The sequence below is a fragment of the Netta rufina genome (genome assembly GCF_964035555.1).
Source record: "Netta rufina genome assembly, chromosome: 4".
NCBI lineage: Eukaryota > Metazoa > Chordata > Aves > Anseriformes > Anatidae > Netta > Netta rufina.
The window spans coordinates 74,790,469-74,813,201 of NC_140127.1; the positions used below are offsets into that span (position 1 = coordinate 74,790,469).

At 45.6% G+C, this 22,733-nt stretch overlaps 1 protein-coding gene across 1 annotated transcript in view; it reads right to left on the reverse strand.

The window, feature by feature from the left end:
* The window catches only part of DNAAF9 (dynein axonemal assembly factor 9), a 71,247-nt gene extending 52,351 nt beyond the window's left edge, over window positions 1-18,896 (reverse strand). The window contains exons 1-4 of the mRNA XM_084286500.1: window positions 18,789-18,896; window positions 9,088-9,167; window positions 3,330-3,449; window positions 2,406-2,530 (exon numbers count right to left, since the gene is read on the reverse strand). Of these exons, the coding sequence (XP_084142626.1) occupies window positions 2,406-2,530; window positions 3,330-3,449; window positions 9,088-9,167; window positions 18,789-18,883 (420 nt within the window). The 5' untranslated portion in view covers window positions 18,884-18,896. The remainder of the gene's footprint in view (window positions 1-2,405; window positions 2,531-3,329; window positions 3,450-9,087; window positions 9,168-18,788) is intronic.
* Between the last annotated feature and the right edge of the window lie 3,837 nt (window positions 18,897-22,733).

Below are 22,733 nucleotides of genomic sequence, written 5' to 3' on the forward strand. Positions count from 1 at the left end.
ATGTGCATTCTTCAATAATGTGGTTTTTTCCTCCACTAACTAGGATATTCACTTAAAAGCCCACAGTCCTGTTAAAGGTAAACAGAAAGGAAGACAGCAAGGAGAGGCAACAGGTTTTGCCAGCCTCATCAAGAGCTACTGAGAACAATTTGTTTCACTTTTTGAAAAGCAGCAACATTTATTTGTATTAATAAAAAAAAGAAAAAAGCCTGCTTAAAAGCCACTACAGAAAGTCCTCCTGTAAACAGGATGCACCTAAAGGCTAACACAACTTTTTTTTTTTTTTTTAATTCTATTTTAATTCACAAGTAATCTAGGAAATTGGCAGTCTTACACAAAAGAAATGTGACTGGAAGCACTGCTTTGTGTGAATGAGCTGAGTGAGGTGGTGAAATGCACTTTGTGTTTTCAACATCAGAAGTCTCAAATGCTTCCATTCGTTTCTTTATGGTTACCTTTCCACTTACACCATTATTTCAAGCCAGTACTGTGTGATTAAGGTAACTGCTTACCGTAACAAATCATATAAAAGCCCATAAGCAGATACAGCTTAAAATTCAGTAGCTTAGATTACAGCTGTGCTAGCAAAGGTGTAGTAAAAACTGCTCCATTCCTCATTCCAAAATGCCTGTTTGACCACCTTCAGGCATGCTGCTTTGCCCTTTCCATGTGGTTTTTAGCAACAGAAAAGCCTTATAAGGCTTTGGATTTTGCTATGGCACATTTTAACCCATAGTTCAGTTGTTCACATCCAAACAAAGAGTAATTATCATCCTCTGTGCAGCACTCAGGGGACCGCATCTAGAATACTTCATGCAGTTTGGGACTCACGATCAGCTAAGACACTAACAAAGAGGACTGAGTTCACTGGAGGGCCATTGAAATGATCATGGAGTTGGAGCAGTACAAGGGAGGAAAGGCTGAGGTCTTGGCACTGTTCAGATGCTGTGGCTGCATCCCGTAACTGCCTTTCAACACCTACAAAATTGTTGCTGAGATGGCAAAGCCAGGATCTTTGTAGTGGTGTGCACCAGCAGGATGCATGACAAAGGACATGACAAATGTGAAACAAATTTCAGATTGGAAAAAAGGAAATGCCTTTTCACCATTAGGACAGTCAAGTGGTGAGTCAGGTAGCCAGAAGTTCCCCAGTCATCGTCCTTGGAGGTTTTCAACACCCAGCCATAAAAACCCTCAAGTCACCAGATCTCCTTGCTCACCCTGCCTTAACCTAGAGGCTGGACAAGATGTTCTCTGGAGGTCCCTTCTAAATTATTTCATAACTGTGTGACATAAAACAAAGCAGCCACACAAAAACACTATAACCCCCACCACTGGAAGATCAAGGGAACAAAATGGTTCTCTCCCTTCCCTCTCCGTTTCTTGCACTAGTTTCACCCATTTACATCAAGGCTCCTGCCCCACTTCCCTCAGATTTCAATATCACTCTAATTTAGAGAAGGAACTACACAGTTTCCTAACTGGGAAAAAAGCTTGCTTTAATGGGACTAACTAAACATAATTTCCAGTCTCAATTGGAATAAAAACGTTCTTATTCTGCACCTAAGCACCAGAACTGCCTGCAGAGCAGCACACTGAGACAACAGCACGCTGCTTTGTAATGCTGCATGCACAAGTGGCACGCTCCTTGGCGGCCAAGCAACTAATTGTCCACCAGCATCCTCGTTTATGTTATTCATCACAGAGAACTGGAATGGCAAACAATTATTTTCATTTCCTACTTCTCTCACCTTCTCTTTACTACAATGAAGATAGCTTTCTGTAAAAATACCTTGACTTTTGAAATACAAGATGAAACTCTGTTCCAGTAACCATATTCTGATCAAAGTGAGTGACATAACCCAGCTTTTCTCCTTACTGAAATTAATAGCTCTTCAAAGGAATAGTTGAAAGTTAAAATAAAAATACATAACAGTTTATTCATTTTAAATGGCTTTCTAAGCCAACCTTTTCTAATGTTCTGAAACTATTGGCATACAAAGCATTAAAACACTGCTTTGACAGCAAACAAGATGAATTGCTGGAAATCTCAGTGCTTGGATTCAAAATCTCAGTATTTGATTTGATTCAGATTCTGTATTTTTTACAACCCACATTTTCCCTCACTAAAAGATCACTGAGTCATATCAAAACAGTGATAAATTAGTGGGGGAGGGAAGCAATTTGTTTTAATGCTCCAGCAATTGCCAATTATTAAAAACATTCTTCTCACGCACATTAGGCAAAGCAATTAATACCCATATGTAGATGGGGATCACTCCCTACTGAATATGAAATAAAGATTCCACAAGGAACATAAAAAACAAATGTCCACTTTGAATATGAGTTCATCAGAAAGATATTACAGAAAGGCAATTCTTATCTGCACTGATTTTTCCACTTACCTCATTTTCAGTTAGACAGTGAAAATGCAAGTTCCTCCAAAATGCCACATATGGCAAAAGATGATTATAATTCACAGGGTTACAGTACAGATGGACACTATCAGGTTTTATTAATATGATTATATCTGCAACAAGCAGAACAAGCATTATTCTAGCATCAAGACTCCATATATAGAACTACACGAACACAAGAAGAGCACAGGAACTGACCAGAAAACACTTTTCCTATAACGTGCCTCGTTAAAAGAAATTATTTAACTATTTGAATAAACAATCATCCCCCACTTTTCTTTTTTTTTTTTTTTTAATGGAACAGTTGGCAGCTCTGCACTGCTCCAAGTACAATAATACTTTTTGCTGTCCAGAACAACTGTGGGTTTATTCAGAAGTCTTGCACAGAACTTGCGTCAGCCTGTCCTTTGACAGGCCAAGAGTGTCAGTGATGAGGACTCACAGAGCACTTCGAGAACTGTAAACTACAGCTGCTCTTGCCTGATGTTACATCAGCTTGCTTCTACTGAAAACTGGCCTTACAACATGTAGGACGGACATTCAAAGTTGCATGAAAATAAGGGGGAATATGTTAAAGTAAAGGAAAAATATAGTTTTGGTCTTTTAGAACTCCAACGGTTTGATCAGATAATAATTGATAATAAATGTACATACACACCATGACTGAACGAGGACACTGATACTGGGTGTATTTCTCCTTGTTTAGAACATTTGGAGGAAGTTCTGAATTGGGGGAAGGAAATTTGAACAAGGGTTCTTCAGTAGCGTTTTTAGAACAGTTTTTCAGGTCTATAAACGTGATTAGAAGTTTTCTGGCTTTTTCTTTTTTCCCCGTTGTCTATCACTTTTCCTGGCCCAGCCTCTCTCCAAAGGGAGAGAAGAATTGATGAAAACGCTGAGTGTACTACTTACCATCAAGAACTTCTTCAGGGAAACCAGTTCTCTCGAAGTCATTGTTACTCTGACTGTACAAGCCAAAAAGCAGGTAGTTTGCCAGTTCCCTGCAACCTTCGTTGTATCGGCTATCTATTCCTGCAAAAGCAAAGCCAGATGTGAAACGTTCTCTCTCAACACAGTGCACCTGTAAAGTTTGTGTTCTTCCCAGCTAAGAAAAATATTTAAACAGGAGCATTACCTGAACACCTTCACAGGGAAAGGAGGAGAGGGACAAGGCAGCTTTTGCAAGTTCATTGCTACATGCTGACATTCTTCTTTTGACCTAAATCTACAGGTTCTGCATAAAAAATAGTCTAGTTTTCTGCGGCGTTATGAAGCAATAGAGTTTCAATTTTATCTAGTAATTGAAACTTGACATCTGTCTGGATGCAGTGTTCATTCCAATGAATATGTTCTTGATAGAAGCTTCCTAACAAACTAATCCTGTGACCTAAATCTCCTGCTTTAGAATACATGATTAAACATTATCTCGCAAGTATTACATTGTAATCCCTGAGTCACCAGAAAGCCACTGCAGACTTCTAACAAGTCAAAAGACATTCGGACATAACACATGGTATACAAACAGCTTCCATAAAAAGAAAAAGGCTCTGTGGTCATTGGGAAAGTAAAATGAAAACTGAAGATCTGTAACATGAAGAGGTAAGAACAAATACAAGAGAAAAGAAACAAGCCACAGATTTAGGGAAGGCCTTCATCTCTGGAAAAGAGATTCTAATTCTACTGAAATAAATCAAGGTTTCTCCACAGGTAGAAACTATTCGAGAAACAGCATCCTCAACATCCATACATGGTAGAGATCACGGGTCTCGAATGACACAAAATCTCTCATAAACACTAAGGCCACGTTTTCCCACCAAGTTATATTAGGATACAGCTGGATGGTTGTCAACATGTCATTTGTTTCTGTCATCCTAACGAGATCAGTACGATGATAATGTAATAGCCCAGCCTGGATGTCTGGGCTTTGGGACTTGTATCACAAATCAAACTGAAGTCACGTGAGCACATCAGAAATTGGAACAAACACTAGGTTCTCCTAACTATACTTTTTTTTAAGCTGTGCTTCAGACTTTAAGGTGTTAACCAGATGCAGTGTCTGCCTCCAGCTACTGAATTCTACACCTTAATAAGCTCTCCTTTGTCTAGTGATAGTTCTTTGGATAGCTCACACATATTCCCAAGTATCCCATATTTGGTTTAAGCACACAGAAGAGATGAAGAGAATCACTTAAAGTTGTGCTGAAGCTATGAAACTAACACTGCTCCCTGCTTGTAGCTGCTGGGAAAGGGGGAAACTACACCACACTAGCCCCGGCTTTTTCAGCCTTCAAAACCCTGCCAGGATCTTGAAATCCTCATTCCTTTGCTATCTAGCTTCTAGCACTGACCTCCCATTCCTACACACAGCACTGGAATGTGCTTTTCTGAAAGTGAGCCACAATCCAGGGGGAGGTGTCCCTGCTCACAGCATGGGGGTGGAACTGGATGATCTTTTTTATCCCTTCCAACCCAAACCGTTCCATGATACCAGGATATTGGAGGTTAGGTGTCCCTGAGAACGGGGAGCCTTAGCAGTTCATTTCTAACTCCAGTCACAGCATCAGTACAGCTCAGCCAAATAACTCCCAGCTGCTCATTTGTCCTCTCTTCTGCAATGCTCTGTCATCACTTTGCTGATAATCTGTACAACCAGACTGCCCTGGATCTGGGAACTTAAAGACAGACCGTAAATGAATGAGCAAGGTGAGGCAGAACACTCTCTAGTTCTCTCTTTTTTTAATTTAAATTTCCATTCCCACAAAAGCAGCTGTAGCAGTGTAATCTAGAATTCAACAGGACTCGACACAATGATCGTGGTACCAAAGCTCCCATCCACCTCAAGGCAGGACTTGAGTTAGAGCCAAATGTGCAGAGACCCTCCTTCCAGCAAGCAACCACCCCTCTGCCCTTGGGAACTCAAAACATCAGTGGTCAGCCTGAACTCCACTGTAAGATTACAAAATTAGCCCACGGTGTCCTGAAGATAAACTGGTTTGCTGCTTGAGCCTCACTGAAGCAACTTTTGAAGACAATCTGATGAGCAATCAATGGAGCACAAAGGAGTTCGGATGGTCCCTTTCAGCAGCAGCAAGCTGTTGGATCAGTTGTTCTGCAAGAGGCATTGCTAAATGTTTCACAAGCAAACAGCACTGATCAGATGTTAATCTAATGAGACACTCAACTACGGGCAAAACAAAGGGGAAAGTGCAAATGTCACGGCCACTTTCATCCGATCAGGCTCATTACAGAGGTCTCCGAAGGCTGAAGAGCCAAGGTGATGAGCCTAGGGGACAGGCTGAGTAACAGAGAACCAGGAGAAAAGGAGAGAGAAATAAGCATGGGAAATCAGAAGATAAAATGGTCCTAATACCAAAGCATCTGGAGTTAAAGGCACAGCTCCAGTTAGTGGAAAACAAACAGGAAATGAAACACAGGCAAAGATCAGATACCTCCAGAAAGCCTGTCTGGAGCCCTCAGGAGAACAATGGGGAAGGCTGGTAATTCGGAAACCCCCACGCCTGGCTCAGCAGAGCCACAAACTGAGTAATCCCAGGCTGTCCCAGCTCCTCCTGAGGGTGTAGCCAGGCAGTGAGGCAGCCCAGCAGCTCGCTGCTGCCCACAAGACCGGGAACAGGGTGAGAATCCCTTTTCTGCAACCGAAATCCCTTTCTGAGCTGAATCCCTGTTCTTCAACGAAAAAGGGATTCAGCTCAGCCACCTCATTTGCAACTTCTCAGTTGATAAACTGACATAAGCACTCTACAGGAGGAGAAAAGTCACGCTTTCTTGTTCCCAGCCATGCATTCCTGACAGATCTCCGTGCACCAAAATCAATACCTGTTCCCTAGCACCTCAAACACCCACGTGAGCTCTCAGGGCACCGGGAGGTAGCAGGAATGTGAGGCTGGAGCGAATGGACTGTGGTACCAAAAGCCATCACATGGTTGTACAGCTGCCATCCACAAGAAATGGCACTTAACTATTAAAATAGTCTTCATTTAGAAAGGAGGTGGGATGAAAAACCAGTTCAATGTGCTAAATTTTGGTGAGGTTTCTCCCACATCCTAAGTGCACGAGCCCCGTGCAGCGCAGATATAATTTTATAAGATCCTAAAGAAGTTGTCACACATAAGAAAAAAGGAGATAACTTGAAGATGTACTGGCACAGGCTCGAAAGTACTCCTATCCTCTTCAGGGAGTATAAAAGGTAAATGTCAAGGTCTGGAAAAATTTAGCTTAGCTATGCTGAACTGTGACACAAAGTTTGATCTACGGTCAGAAGAGCTACAACCTACAGTCAGATTTACAGACAGCCCACTAAATACACATCCTCAGCAATCACAACTTAAACATGAGCTAAAAATACGCTCTCAAAGTAAATTGTGAGAAAGAGCAGCATTATAAAAAAAGAAGCTGACAGTATCATTTAGGTAGTTCAATATATTTTCTTAACTTTAACAGCAATGCACTCCAGCTGAGACACCACAGCTTCTTCAAGATACGTCTGACATGCATCTCTTCTCTCCTGACCTCCAGATGCCTTTCTCCTGTCAGCTGTGATGCCTTTTGTCACCAGCAAAGAACGCAGAAATGCCAACACTCAACCATTTTAAAACACAAGACCCAGGATTCTTTAAAATTAGCCAGAACTGCATTTAAATAATTGTGTCAACAGCTGGTCAGTTCTGCACCTCATTAGAATTTTCCCAATTTCAGTAGAAACGCTGCACCACCTGAAGTGAAGCTGTGAATTTGATGCTGTTTCACCTCACCATGCAGTGGGTAAAATGAAAGCTGGGGGGAGGGAAACACATTAGCTGCAAGTCATTAAAAAGAGCCAGGTGAAATATAAAATGCAGTGATTGTAAAAAAAAAAAAAAAAGTATAAAAGATTAGCTACTTTATATACAAGAGGAATCGAGATGTAAGATGATATTTTTGTCACTGCAAGTGTGAATTTGAAGACAGATTTAATGCATTCGTAACGGAGACATTCCTGCTTAACCAGAGTTATGTGAGAAATTCTGCCAGCTACATTAGACAGGTCAGCTTCGACAACAGCAGCCCCATTGTGTGTACAGAAAGATTACTGCAAAGCACAAGTTTAATGACAAAACACGCTTCCTATATTTCCATAACAGAAACGCACGTTAAGAGGCAGCCTTATGCATGGTCTTAAGCATTCCACATCACACCGAGGCTTACACAAAGGAATTCCTTTTGCCTCTGATGTTTTCCCTAAAGCTGTACAATGTTTTGAGTGACTTTTTTGCTCGAGACTTACTGCAGCTTCAGAATTAAGAGTCACGAGTAGTGCAGAGTCAACGGCCAGAATTAAGAGATGGCACAACTTGGGGTGTCTTATGAAACTTCACTGGCATTAAAAGCCAAACCAAGCGATTTATCTTGTATCAGTAAGTTTCGATGCAAGGTTGACAGAGCCACCTAACAGATCACCTACCTGTGAAGTTACTACTTAACCAAAGGTGTCTTCAGCTGTGAAGAATGTGGGTTAGGAAGGTTGTTAGATAGTCGACATCAGAAGAAAACTAGGTTATGCACCCTTAACATTTTTGTTAGCCACTAAGTGAGCTTCAAGTTTTCTTGCTGCACCATTAAAAAAAAATTAAAAAATCAAAACCAGGCTATGGCAGGAAACGATCTGTTGTATCGTTTCTTATTGCAAATCCATTACTACACAACTTCTTTAGGGCTACACTCGATTTCTCCATCCTTAACTGTTATACGTTATTTGCACAGTTACTCTAGACCTATCCTGCAGGGAATTTCAATTATAATTCCTGACTTCTTTAATGTACCAATAGTAATTATAAATTAAGAAACAGAAGTCAATGTTACATACAGAAATGATGAAACTAAGAAAAAAAATATGTAACTTTCCTATAGCATACCTCTGCATACAGCTTTGTTTAGTATTGCTCTTTTCCCCTACCCCCAGAAGAAATAAAGCACGGAAACCACATATTGATTAAATACCACCATTTCACTCTCAACTGCTTCCCAGGTTTCTCAAGCAACTCTTCAAGTGCATTTTGAATTACTTCTCCTGAGGGAAGACCACCCTCCTGCTAAAATCCAGTTTTATTAACTCTGCCAGCCTCCTGATTCCCCCTTCTTCCCCTCTTCATCTCTTACAAGCTGAGCCTGCTCTCAACCACCCCTCCCCAACGTGCTGCAGATGATGATTACGAACCCTGGCACTCCTAGGGCCTTCTCCAGCTCCTTCTAGTTTCTTCCACATCCCTGCCTCTGTGGGGAAACCAGCTGCAACACGTATGTTTTCAGCTCCTATCCCATCACAAATGCTGCCTGGACAGCTGACTGTTTACTCCAAATATGCATGGGTTAAATTCTCCCTATCTTTCCTTCAATCTGGACATTAAGGCAGATTTTGTCTTTTCCTCCAGCCACTCAATTTTCTTAAGGCTTGGAAGAACGTTAATAACACTTCTTATTGCAGTAAGTCTGCCTGAACTTAGGCCTGAGAAATATTGAGAGAGAAAAGGGTGCAACAGTCAGAGAGCTGTCCTCTTGCTGCCAAACAGGGATGGGACAGGAAGGAGGAGATAATATTCATCTTTCTGAAACTCGTGGCATCTTCATTAATACAATGAGAGGAGCAGAGGGGGAAAAAATAAGTAACACTAACCTAAAATGCAAAGGATTCCATCAGGCTGAGATTTGCTGCTCTGTGTCAGGATACTCTGAATGTTTCGGAGGCGGCTGCAGCTGCAAAAGAAAGAGAATTGGTCTTTAAAGTCAGTCTTTTAAAACGCTCAAATTTGGTAGGGCAAGGTTTCCTTCGCTTTTCCTTTGTTATAGAAGTTACTTGGACACGGCTCAGCTTAGGTACATGTATCATTTCTCTGAAATACTTTTAAATCTCTTATCAAACCAGCCCCCGACTATTTATATTTGTCCACTAAAATATGCACAAGTGGCCCTGAGAGAACACCACAACCCGTGAGAATTCCTTCTAACCAAGTGCCTCATTCATCTCTGATCTCTAGCAAGAATTTCTGTTCCTTTCCCTCCCCTCTCCCCAAGCCAGCTTCTACCAGAGGGGCACAGCACAAAGCACCGCAGGGCAGGTGACACCAAGGTAGAGAGGTGATGGGAAGGGACTGCAAATGCTTTGACAGCCCAGGAAGGATTTGCAAAAGTCGAGAGTTTGAGCACCCCAGCACCACCAGAAAACTTCTACCCTGTGTAACTACATGGCAGAGATGCCCCAAATCCCCCACAAAACCAAATTGAGAAGCCCAATATTCGTGAATAATGCTTAATGCAAGCAATTAAAAGGGAACTTTATTCCCCTCTATATCCAGAGGGGTATCTAGAGCATTTCCATGAGGTAACCTGCACTGTATCTTTCTCGTGACTTCTATATTGCGATTGTGACTTTTTTTCTAGAATAAACAGCTCAAGAAAATTATAAACCTAAAGCAAACCCTTTGATAATCTACATTTAAAGCCTTACCAAGTCTTGCCAAGATTCTCAGAACCGAAATGAATTGTCGTATCAATTTGATCTTGGCCAATGCACATTTCTAAGCTACGCAAGGATCTCAGCCACACAGGGAGCAGCACAGTTTGTACTTCCAGCCAACCTTTTGTGAGCTTGTTTCAAAGCAGATAAAAGGCAAGAATTTTCACTGCTGGTATCACCGAATGTTTTCTTGTTTATACAACCAGGCTGCTCAGCTCTAGGAAACAGCTTTCTCTTACAGAAACCCTCAAACAGAGCTAAATTTATGATCCGCCCAAATAAACAACAAAGCCACATCAAGTACTCCTATTTTCATAGTTACTTAAACCAAGTAAAAGGTGGACAGGTCTTTGCAGCGATCCCACGATTATCATGCTCTACTTTCTCTGAAAGACAGAACAGACACGAAAGATCTGTATCACAGCCCATCGAAGTGCAATCCGAACGTCCACACTAAGAGTGAAGGTCAGACAACATCAAGATACTTCTACAAGAAGGAGGGAAGAAAAAAAAATAGAGATCCATTTGTACAAATGCACATTCCAGATTTACTTCTTCCCCTCTTGAGTTGCCTGAGCTGTGAACCCCTCAATTACTCTTTTTGCCTGAAACTTCCCAATTCGTATTAAATGCTGCATCATATCATAGCCCAGGGTACATATGAACTGGCACTTTGATCCAGCCTGAGATACAGAAAGAAATTAGGCACTGATGACAGCAAAATGACATCTAGCCGGACGCTACTAATATCAGATGTTGTTGCCCATGGAGGTGATGGTATGAATTCTGTGAACAAAACACTAAGCTTCACACTGCACAGACAGCTCCTAATTATTGATTAAACCTAACCTAAAACTTCATTAACTTAAGGGTTTGTATCTTATTTGGGAAGCTTGCAGTCCATTGTTAACCAGGACCCCAGACTAGCTAGGGGTGACACGATCCCCGATGGCAAGCCATACAGCACCCTTTTTTTTTTGGACTTTCCATGTCAAAAGAGCAGAAGTAGAAAAATCCCCTGGACTCTACAAACAAATTGAACTGACTTCATTCGTTAGCATGCAGCCAAGCCTGCAGATATTTAAGGACCGGCTGCAGGCCAAGTAAAATTGCTAGAGCAACCCTCAAACGTTGCAACGTGGAAGAAGCTTCACATGCAGACAAAGCACACGGGAAAACAAAACTGCTGCTCTACCTATCTGGGAAGGGCTGCTGAGGAGAAGCCCGTGCTTCCCGTGCCTATTTGAAGGACAGATATGAAGGGCTGACAAAGCATGCCCAAGGACATCTGCAGTTCCACAATCAGCAGCTTGCAGACTGCCTTTTATTAAACAACTTACCATATCAAAGGATGCATCTTCCTGCTCTCGCTCAGAGTAGGAAAAGAAACTGTCATCAGGAAAAATATGAATGCTCCCAAACGAAAGGCACAAGAGGCAGATTTTCTATTGACTCCTCGCAGAAAGAAGATTCAAAAACATCTCCACTACCAGTGTTCAAATTTACTCCAAAGGCAAATTTAACCAATTCTCCGAAGGCAGATTTGTCTTGATTGAAAATTATTTTTAAAGCTCTTGGGCATTACAAACACAGCACGAGCACATACCTTGATTTTGCCATCTCCCCCACCCCACCCCGGATCACTTCTAAAGGAAAGGAGTGGTCAGAGCTAAATTTGAACAAAGAGCAAGCGTGGAAACTCCTTGGGGAAGATTCATTCATTCCAAAGCGTTATTATAAGATACAAGTTGCTCCTCTCTGAGATGTTCAAATCTCAATTTCACACTAACATCCCTGATGAAAGGGAGACCTGATCAAATAGGCTTATCGTGTGTAAAGACAAACCAGCAAAATGGCCCTGCGTAATGAGCAGAGAAGAGCAAAATACAGAGTTTTTGTCTTTGTGAGCTTGGTAAAAGCATTTTCTTATCCGTTCAAGTAAATTTCAGGGGGTAAAAAAAAAAAAAAAAAAAAAAAAAAAGGGTGGGAGGGATACACTTCCATGTTTGCTCTGGGTTGGTCTTTTCCTACTTTATGGTCTGATAAATGGTTAAAAATATTACTCTTATAGTTACGTTCAGCATCTTCCACAGCGATTAATTTCAGTGAACCCCTTAAACTGCATAAAGCTCTCGGATTAAGCTGCTAATTCCTGCCAAGCCAAGTTGGTCAGGTCTACATCTCATTCGGGAGGTAGTCCTGACATGAAATCAAAGAGCATAGGTCAAATCATGTTATTTCATAATGAAAGGTATGACCATAAACATGTTTATTTCAGTCTCTAACACTGGGCAGCCTTCAGCAGAGTATTTTTCCTTGCCTCAGTTGAAGAGGCAGTTTCTATGAAAGAAATCTTTGAAAAAAGCTTCTTCAGGAGATATTTTCAACGTCATTTCAAGTGTATATAAATCATTACATTCAGAGGCTGACATTAAAAACCAAGGAGTTCTGTCCCTGAATAAAGACGTTATTCAGAAAAACTGAAGAGAATAATTAGAACTCTTACTACATGCTTTTAAACAATGCAGGCTGGACTGTGTACCAAGTCAGAGGAAAAAATGGCATTTTCTTGCGTTTCACATTAAACACTCATCTGACAAAAACAAAGAAACGGCCCTGGGAACAAAAATCCCCGACTTTTCCCACCTCCAAAGCGGGTGCCCTGGCAAGGACACTGAATTTTACTCCTTTCCACTTCACTCCCAACTTCAAACAGAGGCAATGAAGGATCTCTGCAGAGCCACACAACCCTCCGGGCTTTAGGATGCTCTCCTGGAAGATGGGGCTCTGGATCCCTGCACGTAGGTAACCACAGCTTCATTCTGCAGTAGCTTGATGCTGAAAACAGGCATTACATGGGTTCAAAACCACAATTATGTGAAGCCTTTGTGAGGAAACCCCGAAGTCCTGGGCTTCTGTGAGCCTTGGAAGAGACCTGAGCTGCGAGGTACTTGAACTAGATCTGCTGCAAACAGCCCAGCGAGACGAGCACAGACACCCAGGCTACTTTACAAGCAGGTACGGTGAGAATCTCCCCAGTTTCTACATGGGTTTACACCAGTATAAGCACCCCACTGTTCCAAGGGACTGTCTCGGCCTTCTCATTGCCTTCGTATCTCACCAACAATCTTGAAGCCATGTGTCAAGTCACAAACTCTAGACCATGGATTAAAAAACACACATTTATATAAACCTTTCAGCCATCACAAGCTAATCTGATTGCCAAGGAAGGAGGGTCAGAAAGCCAAACCACGTTTTGGGGTAGCATCTGGTAATAAAGTGCATTTAGGCCAATTAAGAAATGCTCTGTTGAGGTTCTCGATTCAGTTCTTGATCTTCTGCTAGCCTTGGAGTAGATGAAAAAAAAAGAAAAAAGAGGAAGAAAATTAACAGTCATTAACTTCTAAGAATTAGCGCTCATCTGTTCACACGTCTTCTGCTAATTATGCAAAGTACCTTGCTTTGTAGCAGCCCAGCCTGTCGCAGCTCGGTAACAGGCAGAGCGCTGCACACAGTGCCTGGCAGCAAACAGAGAATTAACAACTGTGCCTTTCACAGCCAGAAAAAAAAAAAAAATATATATATATTTTTTTTTTTTTAATAATGGCAGACGGTGTTTTAACTTTCATTTAACTGATGTTTCCACAATGTAGTAGTTTTTCTGCACCCCTTGTTACCATCTGAAGCTGAATTCATTCATTCTTGTTGCAGTCAAGCAGTGCTTCGTGCAGGATCAGGACCAGCACCGATCCCCCACTGATTCCTACCCTGATTTCCCCCAGGCTGGCTCACCCAACGCCTGGGATGGCGCAGCTGTGGTCACCCTGCAGCTCTCGTGATGGATGCAATCCCGCTGCCGTAGGGAGCGCCGAGCTGAGCCTGTTTTGCTCCATATTGGCAGATGTTACACTCCTCCCCCACAAAGGCTAGGCAGCCTTAAAAACCCACACGTGGTAAAAGCTTTACCAGATCGCAGCCGACAAGGGGAAGCAACGTCGGAGGCACCCCTGGCAAGATCGTGCAAATCTTCACATTATCAAGGCTCATCCAAGGGGAAGGACCTGGAGGGATTTGTGCTGTCTACCTAATGTTAAAGGCAGAATCTGCCTTAAGTGCTTGATTTAAAAATAAGAAATTGGAAAGATAAAGAACAGCTCACGCCTTCTTTTTTCCCCCACAGATTCCACTCCTTGTTAACTGGCTGCTACCACCATCTGTTTCCACTCTACCCCTCAAAAAACACAAGAAGTTTATTCTTTGCAGGCTTTTTGTTGACCTCTCAATTTCTACCAGAACCCTTGTTATTGTCTGCATACAGCAGAGCACTGGATTTCCCACACTCTGACATGGTCGGCATCTTAAGGTATTTATGAAAACAGAAACCAGAAGCCAAACTGAGTTAAAGGCTCTCAAATTCATGGATTTCAAAAGCAGTTTATTTGAAATTTAATATTGAGCCAGAACATGCTTGCTCTTGGCTGGTTGGTTGGTGGGTCTTTCTTTGCTGTTTGTTTTTTTTTTTCCCTTCCTTAATTCACCAAAATAATTGTGTTTTACTGCATGGCACTCAGACAATGGTGTGCTCCTACCTTACACACAATTTTCCAGCTATTTTCATGATTTCTTAACAAAGAACATAGGCGACTTGACTAGGAACAGGAGTCCTACAGCACCTTTAGAAACACTCGGTGTTTAGCAACGTTCAGTAATGAACATTAAGACTGGATGCAGAGGAAGAAACTTCAACTCTGTGTGCATTTTGCAGGACCAAATTCCTTGCTTCTTCAGTGTAACTGGAGAGCAATATTCAATTCCACAATTCGAAGATCTCATAGCACACCAGAAGAGACCCTTACTGGATTTTGGGACTACCTGGTGCCATTTCCAAACTCCAGGCTTGTTTGGGACCCAGCACACCCAAACAGCAGCACTATTTATTAAGACTGCACATCAATATTCACGCTGGTATTTCCCGTAGCCACACTTGGACCCAGCGCAGCCCTTCAGCACACTTTTTGCTGTGAGCAGCTCACAGACAAGGCCTGCTTTAATTTAATGTGTCACGTAGATGTACACCAACATGGTTTTAGGACAGCTGGAAGTCCCACCACCAGCTAAAGGGCTGGAAGCCAAGTGAAGTTCTTCCACGGGTGCACCCAAACGGTTGCCCACCAGCTGTGCACATACAGATGCCAGCCAGACCTGTGGCCATGATGCATTAATTTACAGCCTGATGTGTGAACACCAGCTCTGTTTATTCACCTTCTGAAACTGCAGCATGTCTGTAAGGATGCCAACTACTCCCCTCGGAAAACCTATCACCTAACAAAGTGGCACCCTGCCTTTCCACTTCCACATCCCTCTGAACTTCGGCCCCAAAAAGGCAGTTGACAGACCTCAACGCCTCTTATTTCTCTACCATGGTAGAAAACTCCCCAAATGCAGAACACAGGGTTTGTTTTTCTCCTTTTACCCCCCTTCAGCATGGTTAATTCAGGTCCCTCTTTGCATAGCTCAAATGCAGAGCATTCCTTAAAAAAAATTAGGTGAAACTGCTATTACAAAACCCTGACCCTCGGCATCATTACCCGAGGAACACATGGATACAAACTGTTAATCCTGCAACACAGATATGTATGTCCCCAGCTAGAATGGGTTGGGAAACCACAACAGCTCTTTTGTCCCTGCAGCACCATGCTCCCGAACACCCCACCGACGGATCTGTGAAGCTGTAGGGGAAGAAAAAAGCCACATATTTAACCACTCGGTGATTAAAAACAGAACGGTGCAGAGGATAATAATGTCAGGCACAGAGGCAGAGACAATGTCAAACAAACCCCAGTACTCGCTTTGCATTTCCCCACATAAAATGCAGATGAGCTCTCGCTGGGTGCCTGCTAGAAACGTGGGTAAATAAGGACAAGGATTTGCCTACGCTGTTTTACATCAGGGTAACGCGGAATTGGGTGGGTCCAAATCCCCACCAAACGGAACGAGCTCACCTCGGTTTCAGATGCTGATGTTTAACAGGAATTTTGATCAAAAAAGCACTTATACTCAAAACACACGGTCCCACAGACACATGAAGCATGACATCAGCTTCTAAAAAGAAGCACCCTTTTTTTGGACAATGCTCATCTCTTAGTCAAGGCACTTTTCCTCTTTATTTGCACAACTTTCTTCCTTTTGCCATTGCAATGCTTCGTGTCCCTGTGGCAAACACTGGCTCCCAGCGCACCACACAGCAAGACCAAATCTCTGAAGCATGTGGAAGAACTCCAAGAATTATCTCTGGCCGTTTCTCTATTCTTTATATAGTCTTAAGAATTTTTCCATTCCTGTTTGGGACGCGGAGGGGGGAGGGAAGGGTAACGGATTGTTTTGTTTTAAGTTATTTTTATGAACTGCCTTGTATCTGCTGACTGCTTGGGAAATTTACGGCAAACACTGGCCTCCCTCCTCCATCTGGACTGAAAAAAAAACTGCACAAGAACGAACGTTGGAGAGGGGAAAAAAAAACCTAACGGATGACATGCCTCCTACAAACACGCCGAATTACAGATGCTGTCTGGATCTCCCGGTGGAGCTCGAAAGCTTGCAGATGTTCGCAGCCCGAATGTTCTCATGACAACTCTGAAACAGGCTCTCAAATTACAGAAATCACTCATAAAGAAAGGGGGCTTGAGAGGAAACCATTTTCTCTTTCAGCGTGGTTTTTGCCTTTTTGTTTTGTTTTACCTTCTTGGTATTTTCTTAGGAATGAATTGAGAGAGAATCTCCAGCTACAAACAAACGGCAAGCTCCTTTCAAGCAAATACAGTTAATTTATTCAGTGAGAAACGAAAATATTTGAACAAGATCCCTTCTTTTTGCCTTCCCTCTTGGGATCAATTCAGTTCCCACCAGCTGGCTGAGGAGGAGCACAACCACCAGGACCAGCCATGTTCGTGTATTCCAGGCGAACACAGCGACCTCCATTTCTCCCCCTCTCCCTGCAGAATTTCTCATTTCACAGGCACATTGTCTGACAAGCGACAACGCTCTTATTCCCTCCCCGAACAAAAGAAAGCTTGTGGCAAATACACAGCCATTTTAATACCAAACAGCTTGGGCCAACCGTTTGTTTGCAGCAATTTTGCAATTCATATGCAACGTCCCGGTTATTCTATTATCTGATTTTACACTGGGGAGTACTTCCACGTATTGTGCTGCAAAATGCTTACTGCCTGCAGTCGTTATTTCCATGGGTTGTTCTCTAGGATACTCAAAACACTTCAAATAATGGACCACAGCCCAACACACACACCTTAAGCCTTGAAAAAAGGCACAGAGCTAGCAACCTAGAGATACCTGAGCTGACACCTGAGCTCCCGGGGAGCCACTGCTATCCCCTAACACGGCCCCATGTCCCACCTCCTTCCAGCTTCGCCCTCCCTGTTCCTGAAGCTCAGCAGGAGCCCCCCAGCAGCTGCCCACACGAACACACCACGCTCGTCTCCTTTCTTTAATTTCACCCTAATTTCAGGTTGGAAATGAGATGTTTCTTCTCAGACAGAGCGGTCAGGCATTGGGACGGGGTGCCCAGGGAGGTGGTGGAGTCCCCGTCCCTGGGGGTGTTCAAGGCAAGGTTGGACGTGGTGCTTGGGGACATGGTTCAGTGGGTGACAGTGGTGGTAGGGGGCTGGCACGGCCCCACACTGTGCTCCAAGCCCCCCCCTCCAAGCCCCTTACACCCCCTTTTTCTCCTCAAGCACCACCTTCAGTGCCCGCAGCTCTTGAAATACCCCATCTGTTCCCCAAGGGAACCCCTCAACCCCCGCACACCCTTACTCCACAAAACGCTCCCCAGTGGCCCCCTTAGCACCCCTATAACGCCCCCAGCCCCCTCAGCGCTCCCTTAGAGTCCCCAGCCATGCCTGAGTACCCACAGCTCCCCCTCAGGGCACTCAAAGCGCCCCTATATCGCCCTCCACCCGCTCAGAGCTCCCAAACGAGCCCCCTACCCCCTCAGAGCCCCCATAACATCCCCCCAGCGCCCCAATAGAGTCCTCTCACCCTTCAGAGCCCCCTCAGAGACCCCATATCGCCTCCATAACGTCCCCCAAGAGCCCCCATGGACCCCCACACACCCCTCATAGCCCCCTTATTGCCCCCATAGCGTCCCCTCAGAGCACCTACAGACCCCCCGGACCCCTCAAAGCCCCCATATCATCCCCTCAAAGCCCCACGCCCCCTCACAGCCCCCATACCATCCCCTAAGAGCCCCTACAGACCACCCCGGACCCCTCACAGCCCCTATATCATCCCCATATCATCTCCTCAGAGCCCCAAGCCCCCTCACAGCCCCCATATCGCCCCCATAGCGTCCCCTCAGAGCCCCTACAGACCCCTCACAGCCCCCATATCGTCCCCTCAGAACCCCAAGCCCCCTCACAGCCCCCATAGCGTCCCCTCAGCGCCCCAAATCCCCTCATAACCCCCACATCGTCCCTCAGAGCCCCCGTATCATCCCCATAGCGTCCCCTAAGAGCCCCTACAGACTGCCCTGGACCCCTCACAGTCCCCATATCGCCCCCATATCATCCTCTCAGCGCCCCAAACCCCCTCACAGCCCCTATATCGTCCCCTCAGAGCCCCAAATCCCCTAACAGCCCCCTTATCACCTCCATAGCGTCCCCTAAGAGCCCCTACAGACCTCCCCGCACCCCTCAGAGCCCCCATATCCCCCCCATATCACCCCCTCAGCGCCCCAAACCCCCTCACAGCCCCCACATCCCCCCCCCAACCCCCTCTCCCACCCACTCCCCTCAGCACCCCCAACACCCATCCCGGTCCCCTTCCCACCACCCCCCCACCGTTACCTGACGAAGGCTTCGGCGGCGGCAGGGGAGCGGCGGGGCGAGGGGCTCGGGGCCGGGGCCGGCCGGAGCAGCGCGGAGCGGCCGCACAGCGCCATGGCGACGGCGGGGGGCGGTGAGGGGGGAGCCGCGGCACCACAGCGCCCGCAGCAACGGCCGCCATCAGCCCCGCCCCGCCCCGCCCCGCCCGCGCCACCTCTGAGGAGAAAGGGGGGTAAAGGACGACGGGCCGCAATGACGCCCGCTCTCCTCGCCTCGGCGGCGGGCAGAAGGCAGCCCGACATTCAGCTTCAATATTTTAGAGGATGGTAAAAAGTTTTTTTCCCGCCGACAATAATTATATATAAAGTGAATGGAGTGTATTGTTTATGTCTCCCCCCATTTAGGGAGAATGGGCTCGTCCAACGCCTGTCGCCCGGCGCAGTGCCCAGCCCACCCCCCGCCTCCTGTCATGGGCGCGTCCAGCCCCCGGCACAGCCCCGCTCCCCCCCCCCGCCCGCTGTGGTACGGGCTCGCCCGAGCCCCCTGAGGGCTGTGGGCTTGAGCCCCCCTCCCTACCCCATACGTGCCCCATTTTGAGCTGTGGGGGTCGCAGAATCATCAAATAAAAGAACCGCGGAATCACAGAATCACAAAATCGTTAAATTTGGAAATGCCTCCAACCTCCTCTGGTCTAACCACCCGCCTACCACCGCTGTCACCCACTGAACCATGTCCCCAAGCACTTTCCCTTGAACACCCCCAGGGATGGGGATGCCACCACCTCCCTGTCACCCCGTCCCCAACCCTGACTGTTTTCTGACAGAAATGTCGCCTCATTTCCCACCTGAACCTCCCCTGGTGCAACTTGAGGCCATGAGGATCGTGCAGTCAGAACATCCTGAGGTGGACGGGACCCACAAGGATCATTGGGTCGTTTCGCTCCCCCCTTGGGCATGTTTTTTGTAAAAAAATTTAAAAGGAACACACAGAGCGCATCCTCCTCTTCCCTCACTGCCCAGCTCTTCATCCCACACCCCCTCTCTACACTGTATTTTAATTCCCCTATATATTTTGCCGGAGCAGTGGACTTCACCGTCCCCTCTCTTCAGCTTGGAGCTTGCTCCAGAGCCGTGCTGTCCTTGAAACCTAAATCGCACTTTGCCCTCTGCCATGGGGCAGAGATCAGATAAATACACAGGACCATGACCTGATATCACCACATACAAATGTCCTGCAGCCAGGTGTCATGCCACCCTGCCCTATCTCTTACGCTGATGGTGTACATCCCATGTCCATCCCAAGCTCTTCTCGATTTTTGAGCCCCTGGATGTGCTTCAAGATGAGCTTACTGGTGTGCTACCAGCAGCACCAAAGCCCTGAAACGTGTCCAGAGTAGGGCTACAAAGCTGGTGAAGAGCCTGGGACACAAAACATATGAGGAGTGGCTGAGGGAACTGGGGGAGGTTGGTCTGGAGGAGGCTCAGGGCAGACCCCATTGCTCTCTGCTACTGCCTGAAGGGAGCTGTGGGGAGCTGGGGGTCGGCCTCTGCTCACAGGTAACAGTGATAGGACTGAGGGAATGGCCCCAAGTTGTGCCAGGGGAGGTTCAGGTGGGAAATGAGGAGACATTTCTGTCAGAAAGAGTGTCGGGTGTAGGGATGGGATGCCCAGAGAGGTGGTGGTGGTGTCCCCATCCCTGGGGGTGTTCAAGGAAAGGTTGGACGTGGTGCTTGGGGACATGGTTCAGTGGGTGACATTGGTGGTAAGGGGATGGTTGGACCAGGTGACCTTGGAGGGCTTTTCCAACCCTTATGATTCTGTGATTCTGTTCCAAGGCTACAAGCACTAGCCTTAAGCCCAGAGCCAGGCTCCCTCCTCATTCAGCATTCATGCAGGGAAGGGAATGAGTCCTAGAACTCATGTCCTGACGTCCTTTCCCTGCAGCAAGCCCCATCCTCATCCAGCACGTGGGTGTTATGTTGGCTCCATCTTCTCCTTGCCACCTAAGCAAGACCCCAATGGTCACAGTCTTGCCTCATGGGGGTGTTCACCCGCCTGCCCAGGGCCTTCAGGAGCTCCTCAGCCCCAAACACTAAACAAGGCCATGGAGAGAGAGGAGAGGAGAGGTGAAGGACAACCTTCTGGGACACGGCTCACTGCAGTTTTGCCTTGAAGTCCCTTCTTCAAGCCAACAAGGCAAGGCATTTTAAACCACTGGTGTAATGCCCAGGGTTGTTATCCACAGCCTTGCCTTTCCCTGTGATGCTAAAGCAGATTAACAGCCTGGAAAACACCCAAAAGAGGTCAGGTTTCCTGGAGGAGTGAAGTGGAAGGGGAAGGGGTGCCTGGCAGCATGGCTGGAGCGGACACTACGTCAGCTGCTCCTGCTCCCCCGCTTCCTGAGCCTCACTGTCCCACTATTGTTGCATGTTTTGGAGGCTGCAAACACTGATTGAAATCCATCACAGCTGCCAAAGGAAGGAAGAGGAAAGCAGAGTGCTATGGAAAAGGGGGAACCTGCTGGTGGTGTTCCTTTGTGGGTTCTCCTGGCCTAAATCTTGTCCTATATTAACAAAACCTGGGTAAAGTCTCTGCTTGACTTGATAGGGCTCTCTCACATTGTGCTTTCAGCTTGGCTAGTTCATCGTTGGCACCTGCCTATGGAAACAGCTGCCTTTGCACCCTCTCCCACAAATACCTTTTTATTTTTAGTAGATCCCTGCTGCACCGAGGGGGAAAACAATGCTAGAAACACAGAGGCTGAAAATAACTGTTGTTTGCCCCAAGGCATGCACCTGGAGAACCTCCGTGTAGGGAACACCAAAGCTTTTCACCCTCAGGCTGGTGACTGCATCTGATTCAAAAATAAATATGTAAGTTTCATGCTACTGGGATGTCCCATGCCAAACAATTCCCACCAAGAAGCGTTGGCTGCTCATTTTGTTGGTTTGGAGGCTGGTGGCTGTGGGAAGGCTTTGATGTCCTGGTCCATGAGCCATCCTGGAGGACTTTCCAGGATGGTGGATCCCCAATTTATTGAATTTATTGGTTAGGAGATGTCTCTCCAGCCCTTGTGTTTGGCCAGGCAGAGGCAGCTACAGAAATAAAACTGGAGGTCAGAGCTCTGGCTCTGGTTCTTGCTGTGGTGCCAGGCACAGCTGAGATGCTGCTGGTCACGGTGGCACGGACAGCACAACTGTTAGGAATAGCAAACAGAAAAGCTTTATGGCTTACACAGATCTCACAGTCAGCTTCCAGCTTGCTGTGAGCCATGGGTACATCTCTCAGGGCTCTCAATTTTGTTTTATTTTTCATCCATGAGGAATACAAGGAGCCATTTTCCCACCGTGACAGCATTTTTAAGGAAATTATTCAGACTTCTTAGAGAGAAAAAAAAAAGAAGCGTGCCATACTCCTGTGGTAAACAAACAAGGTAGTCACCCGCTGGGCTTTGTACGAATTGTTTTTCCTCCCTTCCGTTCAGATTTATGGGATCCCGTAGAGTTTATGGGATCCCATAAATGTTTCAGCAGAGCCCACCCTCCAGGCAGTGTCCTCAGAGCAGCGGATGTGTTCGTACCAAGAACAGGCGTGCTGCCTACAGAGCTCCTGCTGAAACATTTATGAACAGCACCAGCTGAGGATAAAACAAGACCATAACAAAAGTTTCCCACTTTTTACCTTGGGAGGGAAAATTGAATAATAACCGATGATGGCGATAAATACTTCCTACTCCATTTATCCAAGTTCTCCGGGCTAAAAGATCTCAGTTCTTCTCAGGTGTTATTTGGGGGAGGCAGATGCTAAGATTTTAAGATTTCCTCTACCCTTAAATTACTGTTTTGTTCTCATTGCAAAAGGCAACCCTCGAGTCAAGGAAAATAAAAAGGCAAGTTCATTCTCAGCAAGCGGAGCACAGGAGATGATGGAGACATGACACACCGAGATCCCGCGAGCACAGGAAAT